Genomic DNA, 13,252 nt, shown 5'->3' with positions numbered 1-13,252 from the left:
GCGCCCATCCTGCTAAATCCCCACTCCCTGATTCTCCCTGTGAGGTGCTGGGGAGCGTCCACGAGGCCGGCAGCCGAGCGCGGCGGCTCAGAGTGCCATGCGTAGCAGGGGAGCCAGCTGCCTGCCGGTGATTTCGTACAGCATTTCCGCGATGAGCTCAACGATGTCTGCGTTGCCGATGACGGGCCGGAAGAAGAGGTCTGTGATAAGGGCAGGAGGGATGGATTTCAAGGTGGAGGCAATCAGCAAAATGCGGGCAAAGCGGCCCTGGTCCTCAGGATGCAGGGGCCGCAGCACCTCCTGAAGCGCTCGCTGGGCTTCCCGCTGGAGGCTCTCGATGTACGGGGAGGCTCTCAGCCCTGGGACATCTGCCGAGAGAAAGGAGGAAAAGCTGATGAAGAAAATAGCTGGAAAACATCTCCAGGTTTCTCCTGTTCCCTTTCCCTCTCAGAGGGAGTCTCTGAGCGCCATGCTAACGAGATACACACAGCACTGCTGAGACGTGGCTATTTCAAGGCTGCTGTTTTGAAGGAGCAAAAACAGTTAACAGGGCAAACAGGCTTCACGGAGTAAGTACAGGGCTCTTTGTTGTTTGCAGAGCGACAAGGACTCTGTTTTTAATGCTATATTTAATATCCCTCCTTCCCGCCTCCCAGCTGTCAGCTGCACTATCGGTGCCAACGATAAGGCAAGCAGCCCTCTCTGCTCTCACGCACGCTCCTGCCCGTACTCTGAGTGACTCCAAGCCAAGAAATATGTTTTTATATGCTAACACGTGCAGGGACTTCTCTTGCTACTGGCAGGCAGGGCTCAGAGGGTTGAGAACTCACCGGGATTAAAGAGAATGGCTCCCTTCAGGTAGGCATATTCCTTGGGGCTCACGTCCAGGCTCCAGAAGGTGTTGAGGCAGCACTGCAGCCGCTGCACGGCGGCCAGTGTGGGCTGCGTCCTCTCGGGCTCCTGCTGTTTGCTTTGGCCATCGAGGAGGATCTTCTTGAGCATGCTGGGGGCCGGGGTCTCCATCACTTCAAACGTCACCATCTCCTGCGCCAGCCCCAGGAGGAAGAGGGGGACCCAGCAGCTGTCCAGCAGCAGGAGCTGGTCCTCTCGCGGCAGCAGGTGGAAGGAAGGGAGGTTTTTCATGAAGCTGATGGTTTTCACCAGCACATTGGAAGCAGCCTGGCAGGTGACGTGGGGTGTCCGGAGGCAGACTGTCCGGCGCTGGTGGCACAGGCAGCGCTGGTGGGCCGGGCTGCAGCTGCCCCGGCTGTGGTTCAGGTTCTGGCTGAGGAGGTTGTAAAGGATGGCGGTGCGGTTGTCCTCCTGCTGGCACTGACACCTCTCGCAGTCCAAGTCCGTGCTGCTGGTCGTCATAGCTGAGCTGGGAGCCCGGATCCTCTGTGAACCTCAGCTCCTGCTGCAGCAGCTGTGAGAGACCCGTAAACCTCCTCCCTGTCTCAGCCTGGAAACACCCTGTCCTCCCCGCTCTGCCAGCACACGGCTGCTCAAACCAGCTCTTATAAAGCTCGGTCACAAGTGAAACACCCCTTCCCAGCCTTGACCGCTCTGTGATTAAACGGTCCTCATTAAAAAAAAAAAAAAAGAAAAAAAAAGAAAGAAAAAAAAAGCAGCCGTCCCCTGACTGATTGGCTGGGGCCAGCAAGTTCTCGGCGTGGCGTCAATGGCCGTTTTCTCAATGAAGCGCCAGCAGCTGCCACGGGGGGACGGGGCAGCGCGGGTTGGGCGGCCTTATCGCGATTACCCAAACAGTATAAACAAAGTCATTAACCCGGGCTGTACCATGGCACCAAGGCCCCGCGCTGCAATCAGGCAGCACTATATGGCAGGTGGCACTGCCAAGGAGTTCACACACACACACGGCACCCGTCTGGAGCGAGGGCCCTGTGGCAAACGGCCTGTGTGCTCCGGCCTTGGAAAGAGCAACCTGGAAGTCGTTTTATCAGCAGATGTTTGCCTAACCTTGTTGACAGGAGCCTCGCTGCTGTTACAGTTAAGGAAGCCGGTGAACTGAACGACTCATCCCGAGGCAGGGCCCCACGTGTCACAGGGGAAATGCTGGGCAGGGGTGGGCTGGGTTTGTAGATTTTCACCTTGAATTGCTCAGGTTTTTGTACCTGCTGAACAGAAGTTGGTTTAGGGAAGGGGCAGCCTCCGAATACTGATTTCAGGGGGGCTGCTGGGGAATCCCCCAGGCAGCAGGAGCCTGTGGGCAGGGCAGAACCCCACGTGTCACAGGGGAAATACTGGCCAGGGGAGGGCCAGGTTTATAGATTTTCACCTTGAATTCTCAGCTATCACAGAACCATAGAATGTTAGGGATTGGAAGGGACCTTGAATGATCAGCTGGTCCAATCCCCGTGCCGGAGCAGGAACACCGAGATCAGGTCACACAGGAGTGCTTCCAGGTGGGTTTTGGATGTCTCCAGGGAAGGAGGCTCCACAACCCCCCCTGGGCAGCCTGTTCCAGTGTTCTGGCACCTTCACTGTGAAAAAGCTTTGTCTCCTATTTAAGCGGAACCTCCTGTGTTCCAGCTTGCACCCCCTGCCCTATCATCAATGTCAATTATTAGATGTCAAGATGTATTTGTACGTGTTGAGCAGCACAAGCTGGTTTAGGAAAGGGGCAGCATCCAAAACACTGATTCCAGGGGGCCTGCTGAGGAATCCCCTGGGTGGCAGGAGCCTGTGAGCAGCACACCTCGCCCTGACGGGGACAACCCTCCCTGAGCACACCCAGCTCTGGGGGGGTGCAGACAGGGCGGAATCACACAGGGGGGACACCTGCAGCGGCCTACGGGGCCTGCTGGATCCATCCCCATGCAGGCTGCAGGCCCCTGACCCGCTTAGGGCCTGGGTGAGCGGCCCCATGAGCCGTGCGGGAAGGGACGGCGGTGGCGGCTCGGTGCCCACCGGGGCTGGGGGGGGGATCAGGGCCTGGCTCCCCCCAAGGCCTCCCCAGGCCCGGCGGAGCCTTCTGGAAAGGCCTAGGCCTCTCCGTTGCTATGGCAACCGCGCCCCGCTCCTCTCCTCCCGCCTCCCCCACCGCTCCCCGACCAATCCGCGAAGGGAGCGGCTGGGCCGAGCGCTGCGATTGGCGGAAGGGAGAGGCGAGAGCGGCGCGAACTTCCGCTCTCCCGTCTTCCGGTTCCGGCAGGCGGCGGCGTGAGGGGGCCGAGGCGGCGGCGGCGGCAGCGGGGTCAGGATGGGGCTGAGCGCGGAGGAGGCGGCGGAACAGGAGGATCGCTTCGACGGCATGCTCCTGGCCATGGCCCAGCAGCACCAGGGCGGCGTGCGCGAGGTAGCGCCGCCGGGCCCGGAGGAAGCATCGCCGAGCTCCTCCGGGGGTAACGGGGGGGGGGGGGGGGGGGGCAGGCGGCGGCGGCGGCCCTCGGAGGCTCCGGGGGGCCCCACGCAACCCCCCGGTTTCCCTCCCCCGCCACAGAGCGAGGGGTCCCCGTGTGCGGCCTCCCCACGCCGGGGGTTCTCGGCCTTGGCGGCGCCACGCGTGGGGCCCGGGGCTGTTGTGGCTGCAGGGAGAGGCACGGGAGGATGCAGTCGCCCTGGCCCAGTTTTGCGGCCCCTCGAGGCCCCCGCGGGTTGCGGCTGCTGCCAGGTGCCGTTAAACGCGGCCGCGGCTCCTCCCCTCCTCGTGGGGCGCTGCGGGGGTCCCCTGCTGCTCCAGGCTGTGGCTCCTGCTGGGGCGATGGTCCGCAAGGAGGGGTGTACAGGAACAACCCCTGCACCAAAACATGGGGAAATGGTGCCATACACAGCTCCTCCCCCCGTGGGGCTTCAAGGTTGAAATACCAACAAGACATAACTCCTGGGGGAGGGAAATATCAAACCCACTGAGAGTCAAATCCATTTTCACAGGGGTATTTGGGGGTGGCAGTTCGTAACTGCCAATTCGCCAGCACCATCTGGCAGGCAGGGAGACAGAAGTAAAAAGAAGCTTCAACTTTTGTAAATAAACAAGACACAGCTGGGGGGTGGCTTGCACCCTTCGAGGGCATAGGCATACAAGATATGTGAGCATCTGTATACATTTGTGTGTGTATAAATACATAAAATCACGTATGCATACCCAAAGTTTCTGCATCAGAGAGACCTAAGTAAGAAATCGGGATGGCAAAGTAGGTGCAGCTCCAAGGTGACCTGAGAATAAACTGGTTGCTCTCTCTTAGCATGAAACACACGCATGCCTCTGAAAAATAGAGATCCAGCTCCTGGATCCCATAAAAGCCCTCGGGTGTTTTCTCTGGGAAACAGTCACGGGGTTTCAGCAGGGTCCTGCTGCAGACACAGATAGGAAGGGCACAATAAAGGCTGCTCAAGAGACACAAGGTACCTTGGAGTGATCCGCTCTCACTGCTCTTTTTTTTCTCTCTTCACCCCTTCTCTCCCCCCCCTTTCCCTGTTCCCTCTCTACCAGCTGGTGAACACGTTCTTTAGTTTCCTGAGGCGTAAAACAGATTTCTTCACTGGTGGAGAAGATGGCGTAGCAGAGAAGGTAAAAAAAAAACACAAAATCCACGCTTTTTCTTGGTCTTATTTACGTGCCACGTCCATGCCATGCTAAGACTTCACTTTCTGAAGGCCCCAAAGCCCTTTAATACGCTCGGGGACGAGCAGCCTGTGATGCTGATGAAACACCCCCCAAAACAAAGCACTAACGAGCTGCCCCCATGTGAGGTGAGGCACGATTGCTTGTTCGAGCGATACCGTTGGTGCAGGGTGTTTTTTTTTTTTTTGCCACGCTCTGGCCAAAGGCTTGTTTGGAAAGCAAATCTGCCAGACACACTGACTTAACGGTGACAGACACCGCAGGAGAGATAACCCCAGGTTACCTTGTTTGTTCACCTCAGAGAAAGCACAAAGTCCACGTCTGCACATGGGGCTGCACCTTTGTCTCCGGGCCGCGGTACCTGTCCGGACTGAGCGAGCCCGGGGTTCTGGGCTGCCCTGCTGGCAGGTGGAGCGTTCCAGCAGGATTTAGCCAGGTTTTCTGAAGGTTTCTTGGTTGTACTCAGCTGTGCGGTGGCTGTTCCCCTCTGGCTTAGCACGGGAGCTGCTTTGCAACACCTGCCTGGAGGCTGTGGGACCCCTTGTCTGGCTGCCCAGCTCTGAGGCTGCGGTTACAGCAAAGCTTACAGGGGAGGCGATGTGGGAGGGTCTGGTACTTCTAGATCCCAGGCAGTATGGAATGAGGACAAAATCTGGAGTGCTTGTCTTGTCTAAGACTTGTCTTGGCTTTCTGGTCTAGTGGAACTCCCTGTGAGCAACGCAGGCACTGCTGCCATGGTGAGCGCGTTAGGGAAGGTGTTAATTGCTAACACGGGGCCTTACGCACGCTGTCTAGTCCCCGGAGTGGCTAAATGAGGCACGTAAGGGAAAGGATTCAAAGGAAGGAGGAGGTGAAGTCTCCTGCTGTTTTCCTTAGACTAGAGAGAAATCTCCCAAATTCCTGGGGACTCGGCTCCCAGGGTCTGAAACTGAGCAGCAGCTTGGAGATGAGCACTGAGGGCTGCTTTTGGAGGTCCTGGCTACTGCGATACCTGTTAAAATGCTTTGTGCTCTTCTGAGAAAGTGCTCAACCCAAGGGGTCTGTGACACCATAGTAACACCACCATCTGTAGAAGCTGCTTTCCCAGTCCTGCTGGTCCTTTGGCAGCGAAGAGGAAGAGGAGAGGGTGGGAAAGGCATCGTCTTTTATGCAGCCCTTGTGTAGAGTGAGGGGATGCGATGGCCGTTGAGAGAAAGGCAGTGCACACACTGGCTGTGTAAATAGCCTCGCTCCCCGGCTTGTCATGCAGTTGGGAACAGGAGCCGGGAGATGCACGTCTTGAATTCGGCATCCTAGGAAACGCTGGGCTCGGGTTGCGTAAATAAATCTCACTTTGCCCTTTGAAAACAAAGCAGGAATAGTTGGTGGTTGGTTACAGAAGCGCACGAGGCCTGGGTGCTTTGGGCTGCTCTGGCAAGGTGCTGATTCCTTGCGGAGTTCCTGAGATAGACACAAATGAATACCTGGAACCCCTGTCTGAAAACACTCGGATTCCATTTCTCAGATTGTCTGCATTGTTTTCTGCAGCAGACAGCAGCTCTCATACGTGCTGCTTTGCACACTACTCCCTGGCATTATCGACCACGAGGCGATTGCTCTGGCTTACTGCCTGTGTACTCGGCTTTCCCTCTGAGCAGCACAGCCCTTTGCATCAGAGACCTTGGGGTTTTGCTTTTCAGTCACAACAACAAGAGGAGTTGTAGTTAAGTTTGGAGCAAAGATTTTCGGAGGAACTTGACCCTCGGTAAAACGATAAGCTCTTCAATGTTTTCTCCTCTAAATCATAACACTGATGTTAAACTGCAATGCCTGATGATTTCTGCTTGCTGCCCTTTGCTGTTGCAGTAGTAGCAACCTTTCCAGGAGCTTTAGAGCTTCTTCATTGGAAAGGTTTCGTAAAACAGACATTAACAAGAGAGGAACCTCCATCCAGTGCCTGGGGAGAGCGCGGTTGTGGGAAAGGTCAGAAGTAGGTGCAAAAACTAGGTCTAGTGTCACCGTCCTTCCAGCTCCCGTAGGTGTACGGAGAGTGGTCAAATGGCTGGGTTAGGCAGCTGCTTGTCCTGCTGGAGGAGCACAAAGGACTAAACAGATGGAGAATCTTGATTTTTTTGTTATCTCCATTGAAATACACTCCCTCTGTAAGAAAGAGCTCGGAAGGATTGCATTTAAATACTTCAAGCTCTCCCCCTCTCTAGATTTTCAGTCAAATGACTGGAGCAAAAATGAAGGGAAGTCAGATCAGCATGGCTAACGTGTTCTCAGAGCCTCAGTGGATAGTCATTTGGGTTTGAAAAAGTGATTTTTTTTTTCTTACACCCTTTGTTACGCGTTCCTGTCTTTCAGCTGATCACAGACACCTTCAACCATCACAACAAACTAGCTCAGAAGGAGCGGAAGGAGAAGAAGGCTCGTCAGGAGGCAGAGCGGCGAGAAAAGGCAGAGCGAGCTGCGAAACTCGCTAAAGAAGCAAAGCAGGAAGCGAACGAGCCGAGGATTAAGGAACTTACGGACGAGGAAGCAGAAAGGCTGCAGCTGGAAATCGACCAGGTGAGAGCAGCGTTTGGCACGTGTGGGTGCCATCCAGGTCTGGGCCGTCTCCTCTGTTTGCTGGCACGTAGTCCAGGTAGCGGTGAGTGATGCAAAAGGCTGTGTCTGGATCCCCAGGTGGGAGCAGGTGGTTTGCTGCTAACGTAAACCGGCCGAGGACAATCGTTGCATTTTGGTGTGGATTTGCCCATAAATCACGTTGCCTTTCTGCCCTTGGCATGGTGTCTCATAGCAACACCCTCTGCTACTGTCAGCAGGGCGAGGGGACTTCCCTTGGGCAGTAGCACTTTCCTGTAACACTGTTCGAAGGGCTGAAAATTCCCCCCTGTAGCTCTGAGTCTGGTTCTTTAAATTCCAGATGAAGAGGCTGAGGCCACCTAGTGTCAGATCAGCAAGTGACACAAAGTATCGATGCTATCTGAGCCTGTTCATTCTCTTTTTAAACAGAAAAAGGAAGCACAGAAGGAGGTTAACAGTGTCCCAGTGAAATCCTCAGAAGATGAAGGTGAATCTTCAGATTCGAACAAACAGGTAAAGCTTACCTAGGGACTTTATTTTAGACTGAGAGAAATGTTTCTGAATAACCATCAGAACTCTTGTGAATGCTACGGGATGTCCACTCTGGCTTTCTTTGAGAGTAGGCACTGAAAAAGATCTTGTTTTCTGTGCTATGCCTTTGTCATAACACAATTCCCAAAGACTTCAACACCTTTTTTTTCCCTTGTAACTGTGTCTTAAGAGAGACACTTTTTCATTGTGGGTCAAAGCTACGTGGATATCAAATATTTGCAGCTGAAATTCTTACGAAAACCTAGAATTGTTGACACAAGAGAAAGATGCACGAAGACCTGAAAAACCTTTCTTTACACTCTAAATCGGTTGTTTAGGAAACAGATGAAGAAGAGGAAGATGAGAAGGATAAAGGAAAACTTAAACCCAACTCTGGCAATGGAGCTGACCTTCCAAACTACAGATGGACACAGACGCTTTCAGAGCTGGATGTAAGTATTGCCTGATAGCCAGGGTCTGAGGGATCTTAGCCAGGAAATAAGAGCAAGTGCTAGTAAAGATAGTGGACCTGATGCCCTGTGTCTCGTTTGCTCGTGGCAGGTTGCTAATTGTACTTAATGGCAGCATTTCAATAGCTGGGGGAGAGCTTAGTAACTAAATACAGTTCCCAGAAGCTGCACTTAATGCTGCCAAACCTTGGTGAACGCGGTTAAGACATTAAAATCTGCTTGCTCAGTACCCGAAGGAAAATCATTGAGTACTGTCTTACTGTGGTGAAACCAAGGCAAAAAGCCTTAAAACAGCAGCATGAGAGGGCGAGGAGAGACTCCATTGCTCTGCTCCTCACTTCTGACCTCTGTCTGGTCCAGCTGGCCATCCCTTTCAAGGTGAATTTCCGGCTGAAGGGGAAGGACGTGGTGGTGGATATCCAGAGACGGCACCTCAAGGTCGGCCTGAAGGGCCACCCGCCTGTTATCGATGGAGACCTTTTCAATGAAGTGAAGGTGGAGGAGAGCTCCTGGCTGATTGAAGATGGTAAAACAGTCACCGTGCACCTGGAGAAGGTAAAGCAGGACAGACCGGGGAGAAATGGGGCTTGTCTGCCTCTTCCCTAGTGAAGTGAGAGTCACAGAACCAGTGAAAGCCCTGGGCTTTCTGAGCTGAAACCGAAGAATTGTGCTCATCCGTTGTACAACATCAGGAAGGAGAGTATTTCAGTTGGCCTGTTTTCAGCCCAACTTCATGCTAATCCAGCATGCCCAATTGATTGCTAAGCAGTTTAGGAAAAACTGGAAGGAAATCAGTAATTTTAAAGCTATGCCTTAGTGGAATAGCGCTATTCTTTCACATCTGTTAGCAACATGAAAAATCCAGGAGCAGTCTTTATTGCTGCTCTTGTCCCTTCAGGGCCTCTCCAGGTGATTTGTTTGTAATCCTCCTTTGTTGTGCCAAACGTGACATGTAACATGCTACCAAAATTTGCCAGTTGTGGAAATTCAGGCTAGGTAAAGTGCCTAGAAACGAAAGTAATTCCCTTTATTCACGTTCAGATTTTACTAACATTTAGAAAACTGTCAAAGTTTGATTCCAGCAGTTTTTTCCCGTGACTGAGACATAAAATTCCAAGAACAAGTCCAGGAAAAATAAAGAATTTTTGCTTCTTCATTCCTTCAGATCAACAAGATGGAATGGTGGAACAAACTAGTCTCCACGGACCCAGAAATCAACACCAAGAAAATTAATCCAGAGAACTCAAAAGTAAGAACTCCTGGTTTACTGAGTGGAGCCTTCTCATAAACGTGCATGTGCTGAGCTCAATTTCAACTTCTACATCTTTTTTTCTGCTAGCAGAACAAACAATCCTGGGAGTACTGATGCATGTGATGCTATCTTAAAATATAAATGCTCCCAGAAGTGCAAGTGAATGGAGCTGAGTTGATGGATGGGTGTCTGTATAAGTATTTCTGAAGCCTGCGCACACAGCACCGTGTCACATCAGCGTAGCCGTGTTCTCTGCAAGCGGGCTGTGTGGGGGTTGAGCAAGGTTGTTTCAGTGTTGACAGAAGTCCTTGCTTTCAGTTGTCAGACCTGGACAGCGAGACTCGCAGCATGGTGGAGAAAATGATGTATGATCAACGACAGAAATCCATGGGCCTCCCCACGTCTGACGAACAGAAGAAGCAGGACATTTTGAAAAAGTGCGTAGAGCTGATTAATTCGTGGGTACTCGCTTTCCCATACCCCTTCTCCTCATCTCCCTTCACAAATACCTAGCAGTGCAACCGAGCAAAAAACAGGTTGGCTTTCAGTCCTACCTGAGTTCACGTCAGCAGTTAGACGGTCACTGGCTACCCACCGGTGTCTGTAAGAGTCAGTGAGTGTAGAAAGGGGAATGGGAAATTCTAGGAACAGCCTAGCTCTGGCATTGTCTTAATCTGCTGATTTCAAGTCCAGAAAGCATGTTTGGGCCTGGAGGTGCCATCTCTACTGAACTTTAACATGGTCTTGATTGTTTTCTAATCTCCTACTCAGTAGCACAGATAATCTCCCTGCTCTCCACACCTGCCACCAGACAGCTGTCTCCAAGCCCATAACCCTTTTATGTCTTTATTGCCCTGTTTGGCATAAACGCACCTTGGCGGGGAAATTACTCACAGGGCTCCCAAGGCCGCGTAGGAAGGCGTGGAGGCAGTTCTGGATCAGGCAGCTTCCTCAGCAAGTGCAAATCCCTGTCTTATCTCAGGGTTGGAAGGAGGATTAGGGTAGCAAGCGCGCCTTCTGCACCTGACTCCTTTCCTTCCTTGGCTTATCTGTGCTGGCAGAAGCTTCGCTCTGATCAGTGCACTGAGTTTAGGGTAGGATGAGACTTTTGGAGCAGAGACCAGCTGTCCTCAGTGCCTCCTGTTGAGCTGATAGCATGGCAGGCTGTCCTCGCCTCCCTGGAAAGTGCACATAGAGGATACCTCGTTGGCAAGGTCGCTCGTTCAGCTCTCTGCAGGTTTGGCTTGGGTGCACATTGGCTGGTAAAGAGCGGATAGGAAGTTTAGACTTTGTTCAGGCCAAAGTGGACTCAGTGACACCCAGGTGGGTGCTAATCTCTGCCAGTGAAGCCCTCCTGGCTGCTAAACAAGGACGCGACTCCCGCAGCACAGATTTCTGTGGAGATGGAAAAGCTGCAGTAGCATTTCAGGGGAAAACACGAGATGAGAGCGTGGAAGAAGAAGGGGGCCTGCCCTTGCTGGGCTTTGTGTCTGCATCCCCCACACGGTTACGTGTTGTACCCCATGGTGAACTGCAGGGCAGAGGAGGAAGGTGGGAGCTTCTGCGTGTGCTAACACCTCGCTGCCGAGCAGCCGCAGGCACGGCGTTTGGTTCTCAGAACTTTCTGATGTGGCAACCTGTGTCCAAATAGTCCTATCTGCTGGGGTTGCAGGGCATTTGTAAGCAGGTTGCACCTAGTCTCAAAACAGATTTCTTTGGTCGTGTGCTTCGTTATTTTTCACTGTCGCAGCACTGGAGACATTCCCGGTGTCTCCGGTAATGCGTAAGGTAAACACGTTGAAGCTTAGATCATAATCTGCCCTTATAATCTCCCCTCTGCCCCACAGTCAGGGTCATAGCTGCTACGTGTCTGTCCGAGAGGTAACAGTTAAAGGGTGTGTATCTGATAATTAAGAACTGCCATGTGTCTGGGCTCGCTGACCTTGGTGGCTGGTAGGATTGCTCATACCACTGACCTAAGGGAAAAGCGTTTGTAGTTTGGAGATTGTGGCCCGGGAAGCTCGGTAAAACAGTCCCTGCTGTGGAGGAAGCAAACTTGATAGCACAGGAAGTAGGGACGCCTTAAACCTTGGGAGGAGGCTGCCTTAAACCTGACAAGTGGAACAGGAGGAGGCTGCATGAGCGACTCTAAATGGGACTGGGGGGGGTGCTGAGTTCTTAGGCACTGTGTGTCCCTGAGGGGAGCTGTTCTGCGGCTCCTGCTGACTGACCAAGCTCTTTTCTTTGTTCTCCTTGCAGGTTCATGGAACAGCATCCAGAAATGGACTTTTCAAAGGCTAAATTCAACTGAGTCCTCCTCTTTTCCTCCCCTCCCTCAGTCAGCCCATCGAACGGGGCAGGATTTGTGTTGCCGGATATGTAGGGATCCCTTACCTTGGGCAAGTAAGCACTTCCAGCATCCCCACCTGAGCTTGCTGTGGAGGCAGCTCCGTGAAGTCATCCTCAGTTGTCCCGTGTCAAGCAGAACACAAGGCCACAGAACCAGCCTGCAGCAGTTCCAGTCAGAGCCATCTGCGACGCTTCCTAAACAGCAGTTAGCGGAGAAGGAGGGGCTAGAGCAAAAAGAGCATTAGGGCTACAAGAGCCAGACTTGAGAGGCTTTGGGACATACCCTTAATGTATTGCTTAGCTTAATCTCCTGGCTCTTCAGCGTTAGTAATCCACGCTTCGCCGTATCAGTTCTGGCAGCAGGTTCTCCTGAGTTTTTACTCCCTCCCCTTCTGGCATTCTTGCCCTCTTGTGAAAACAAGGGCCGGTTTAGTTTTGGAAATAATTCCTGTTCTGCCTCTCTGGGCCTGGGAAAGGAAAACAGTAGCATAAGAAGCAGCCATTGCAGCTCCTCCTCATGCCCATAACTCATCATTTTCAGGTCTGGAAACTGATTGGAGAAAGGGTGAAAACTGGTTCCCTTCTCCTCACCTGTAACGGGCTCAAGGGTAAATCACATCTGAGCAGAGGGTTTGGTGGCTGAGCTGCACTTGGTGCCTTCCACCCTTGCTGCTGCTTCTGTTCTTGCCAGAGGTGGAACAGTCCGGACCCCATGGGGCTCAAGGGAGGGCTCCCATCCCAGCTGGAGAGGATGACCTGCTGCCCTGGGGGTAAGGAAGGCTAGGAAATCTGGGGGTGCGGGCAGGGAGAGGGCGTGGGGGGGTCTTTGGGGTGCTGTTCTTACTGACAATGCATCTCCCGGCCCGTTTCCAAGCGCCTCTCTCCCTGCTGACCACTGACAGGCATTGCTGCGTTCTCTTCTGAGCTCCTGCTGACAAGTGGCATTACTCTGCATGTTCGTATCTTCGTTAAAACTGCGGTGCAACATAAAGACAAAAAAAGTGGCATATTTTCAGGCAGAACGTGTGGTTTCTCCCGCAGGAGGGCTCCAAGAAGCTCACGCGGGCTTGGGTGCAAGCTGGGAGGGGGCAGTGCCTGCGGACGAGGGTGCCCTGGGGAGGGGGTGCCTGCCTGACAGGGGCTGGGGCTTGTGCTCTGTGGCTATTTGTGAATCCCTCTCGGATTCCCTGCTCCTAACATTTGCTCCCCAGCTAAGGAGATGCAGCAGGAGCTGTGCGCCTTGCTCAGGAGCGCTGAAAATCTCCATGCCCAGCTTAAACCCTTGGCTGTGACCAAGGCTCATGGCTCCAGGCTCCACGTAGCAGCGTGTGACCGTGCTGAGGAAGCCACCCTTGCCCCAGGTCTGCTTTATGACAGCCGTATGAGGAAAGTGGCACAAAAGCCATGGCTCCCGTCAGTCCTTCACAGGCTACCCCCAAATCCTGCTGCTGTGCTTCTTCCTTCTGCTGCCCGGAGACGTTTCCACCTCCTCCCAGA

At 53.2% G+C, this 13,252-nt stretch overlaps 2 protein-coding genes across 2 annotated transcripts; one reads left to right on the top strand and one right to left on the bottom strand.

The window, feature by feature from the left end:
- Window positions 1-66: 66 nt before the first annotated feature.
- On the bottom strand, window positions 67-1,553 carry NR0B2 (nuclear receptor subfamily 0 group B member 2). The gene is made up of 2 exons (XM_035345760.1): window positions 831-1,553; window positions 67-368 (listed from the first exon to the last, which is right to left on the bottom strand). Exons 1-2 carry the CDS (start codon window positions 1,372-1,374, stop codon window positions 88-90), a joined length of 825 nt encoding a protein of 274 aa, XP_035201651.1. The 5' UTR covers window positions 1,375-1,553; the 3' UTR covers window positions 67-87.
- A 1,604-nt stretch (window positions 1,554-3,157) lies between these two features.
- On the top strand, window positions 3,158-12,766 carry NUDC (nuclear distribution C, dynein complex regulator). The gene is made up of 9 exons (XM_035345754.1): window positions 3,158-3,319; window positions 4,454-4,531; window positions 6,932-7,135; window positions 7,583-7,666; window positions 8,023-8,136; window positions 8,515-8,709; window positions 9,320-9,403; window positions 9,725-9,843; window positions 11,666-12,766. The coding sequence occupies exons 1-9, from the start codon at window positions 3,224-3,226 to the stop codon at window positions 11,715-11,717; spliced, it is 1,026 nt and encodes a 341-aa protein (XP_035201645.1). The 5' UTR covers window positions 3,158-3,223; the 3' UTR covers window positions 11,718-12,766.
- Window positions 12,767-13,252: the final 486 nt, after the last annotated feature.

The sequence above is a fragment of the Oxyura jamaicensis genome, chromosome 23, assembly GCF_011077185.1.
Source record: "Oxyura jamaicensis isolate SHBP4307 breed ruddy duck chromosome 23, BPBGC_Ojam_1.0, whole genome shotgun sequence".
NCBI lineage: Eukaryota > Metazoa > Chordata > Aves > Anseriformes > Anatidae > Oxyura > Oxyura jamaicensis.
The sequence above is the reverse complement of the archived record's forward strand: the minus strand, read 5'-3'. Positions and strand labels throughout refer to the sequence as shown.

Bases quoted from the DNA above. Each gene is read 5' to 3' on its own strand.
- NUDC (XM_035345754.1), top strand. From the start codon at position 3,224: ATGGGGCTGAGCGCGGAGGAGGCGGCGGAACAGGAGGATCGCTTCGAC. The intron at 3,320-4,453 runs GTAGCGCCGCCG...CCTCTCTACCAG, and splicing joins ACCAGGGCGGCGTGCGCGAG to CTGGTGAACACGTTCTTTAG. The intron at 9,844-11,665 runs GTGCGTAGAGCT...TTCTCCTTGCAG, and splicing joins AAGCAGGACATTTTGAAAAA to GTTCATGGAACAGCATCCAG.
- NR0B2 (XM_035345760.1), bottom strand. From the start codon at position 1,374: ATGACGACCAGCAGCACGGACTTGGACTGCGAGAGGTGTCAGTGCCAG. The intron at 369-830 runs GTGAGTTCTCAA...TTCTCTCGGCAG, and splicing joins AGCCATTCTCTTTAATCCCG to ATGTCCCAGGGCTGAGAGCC.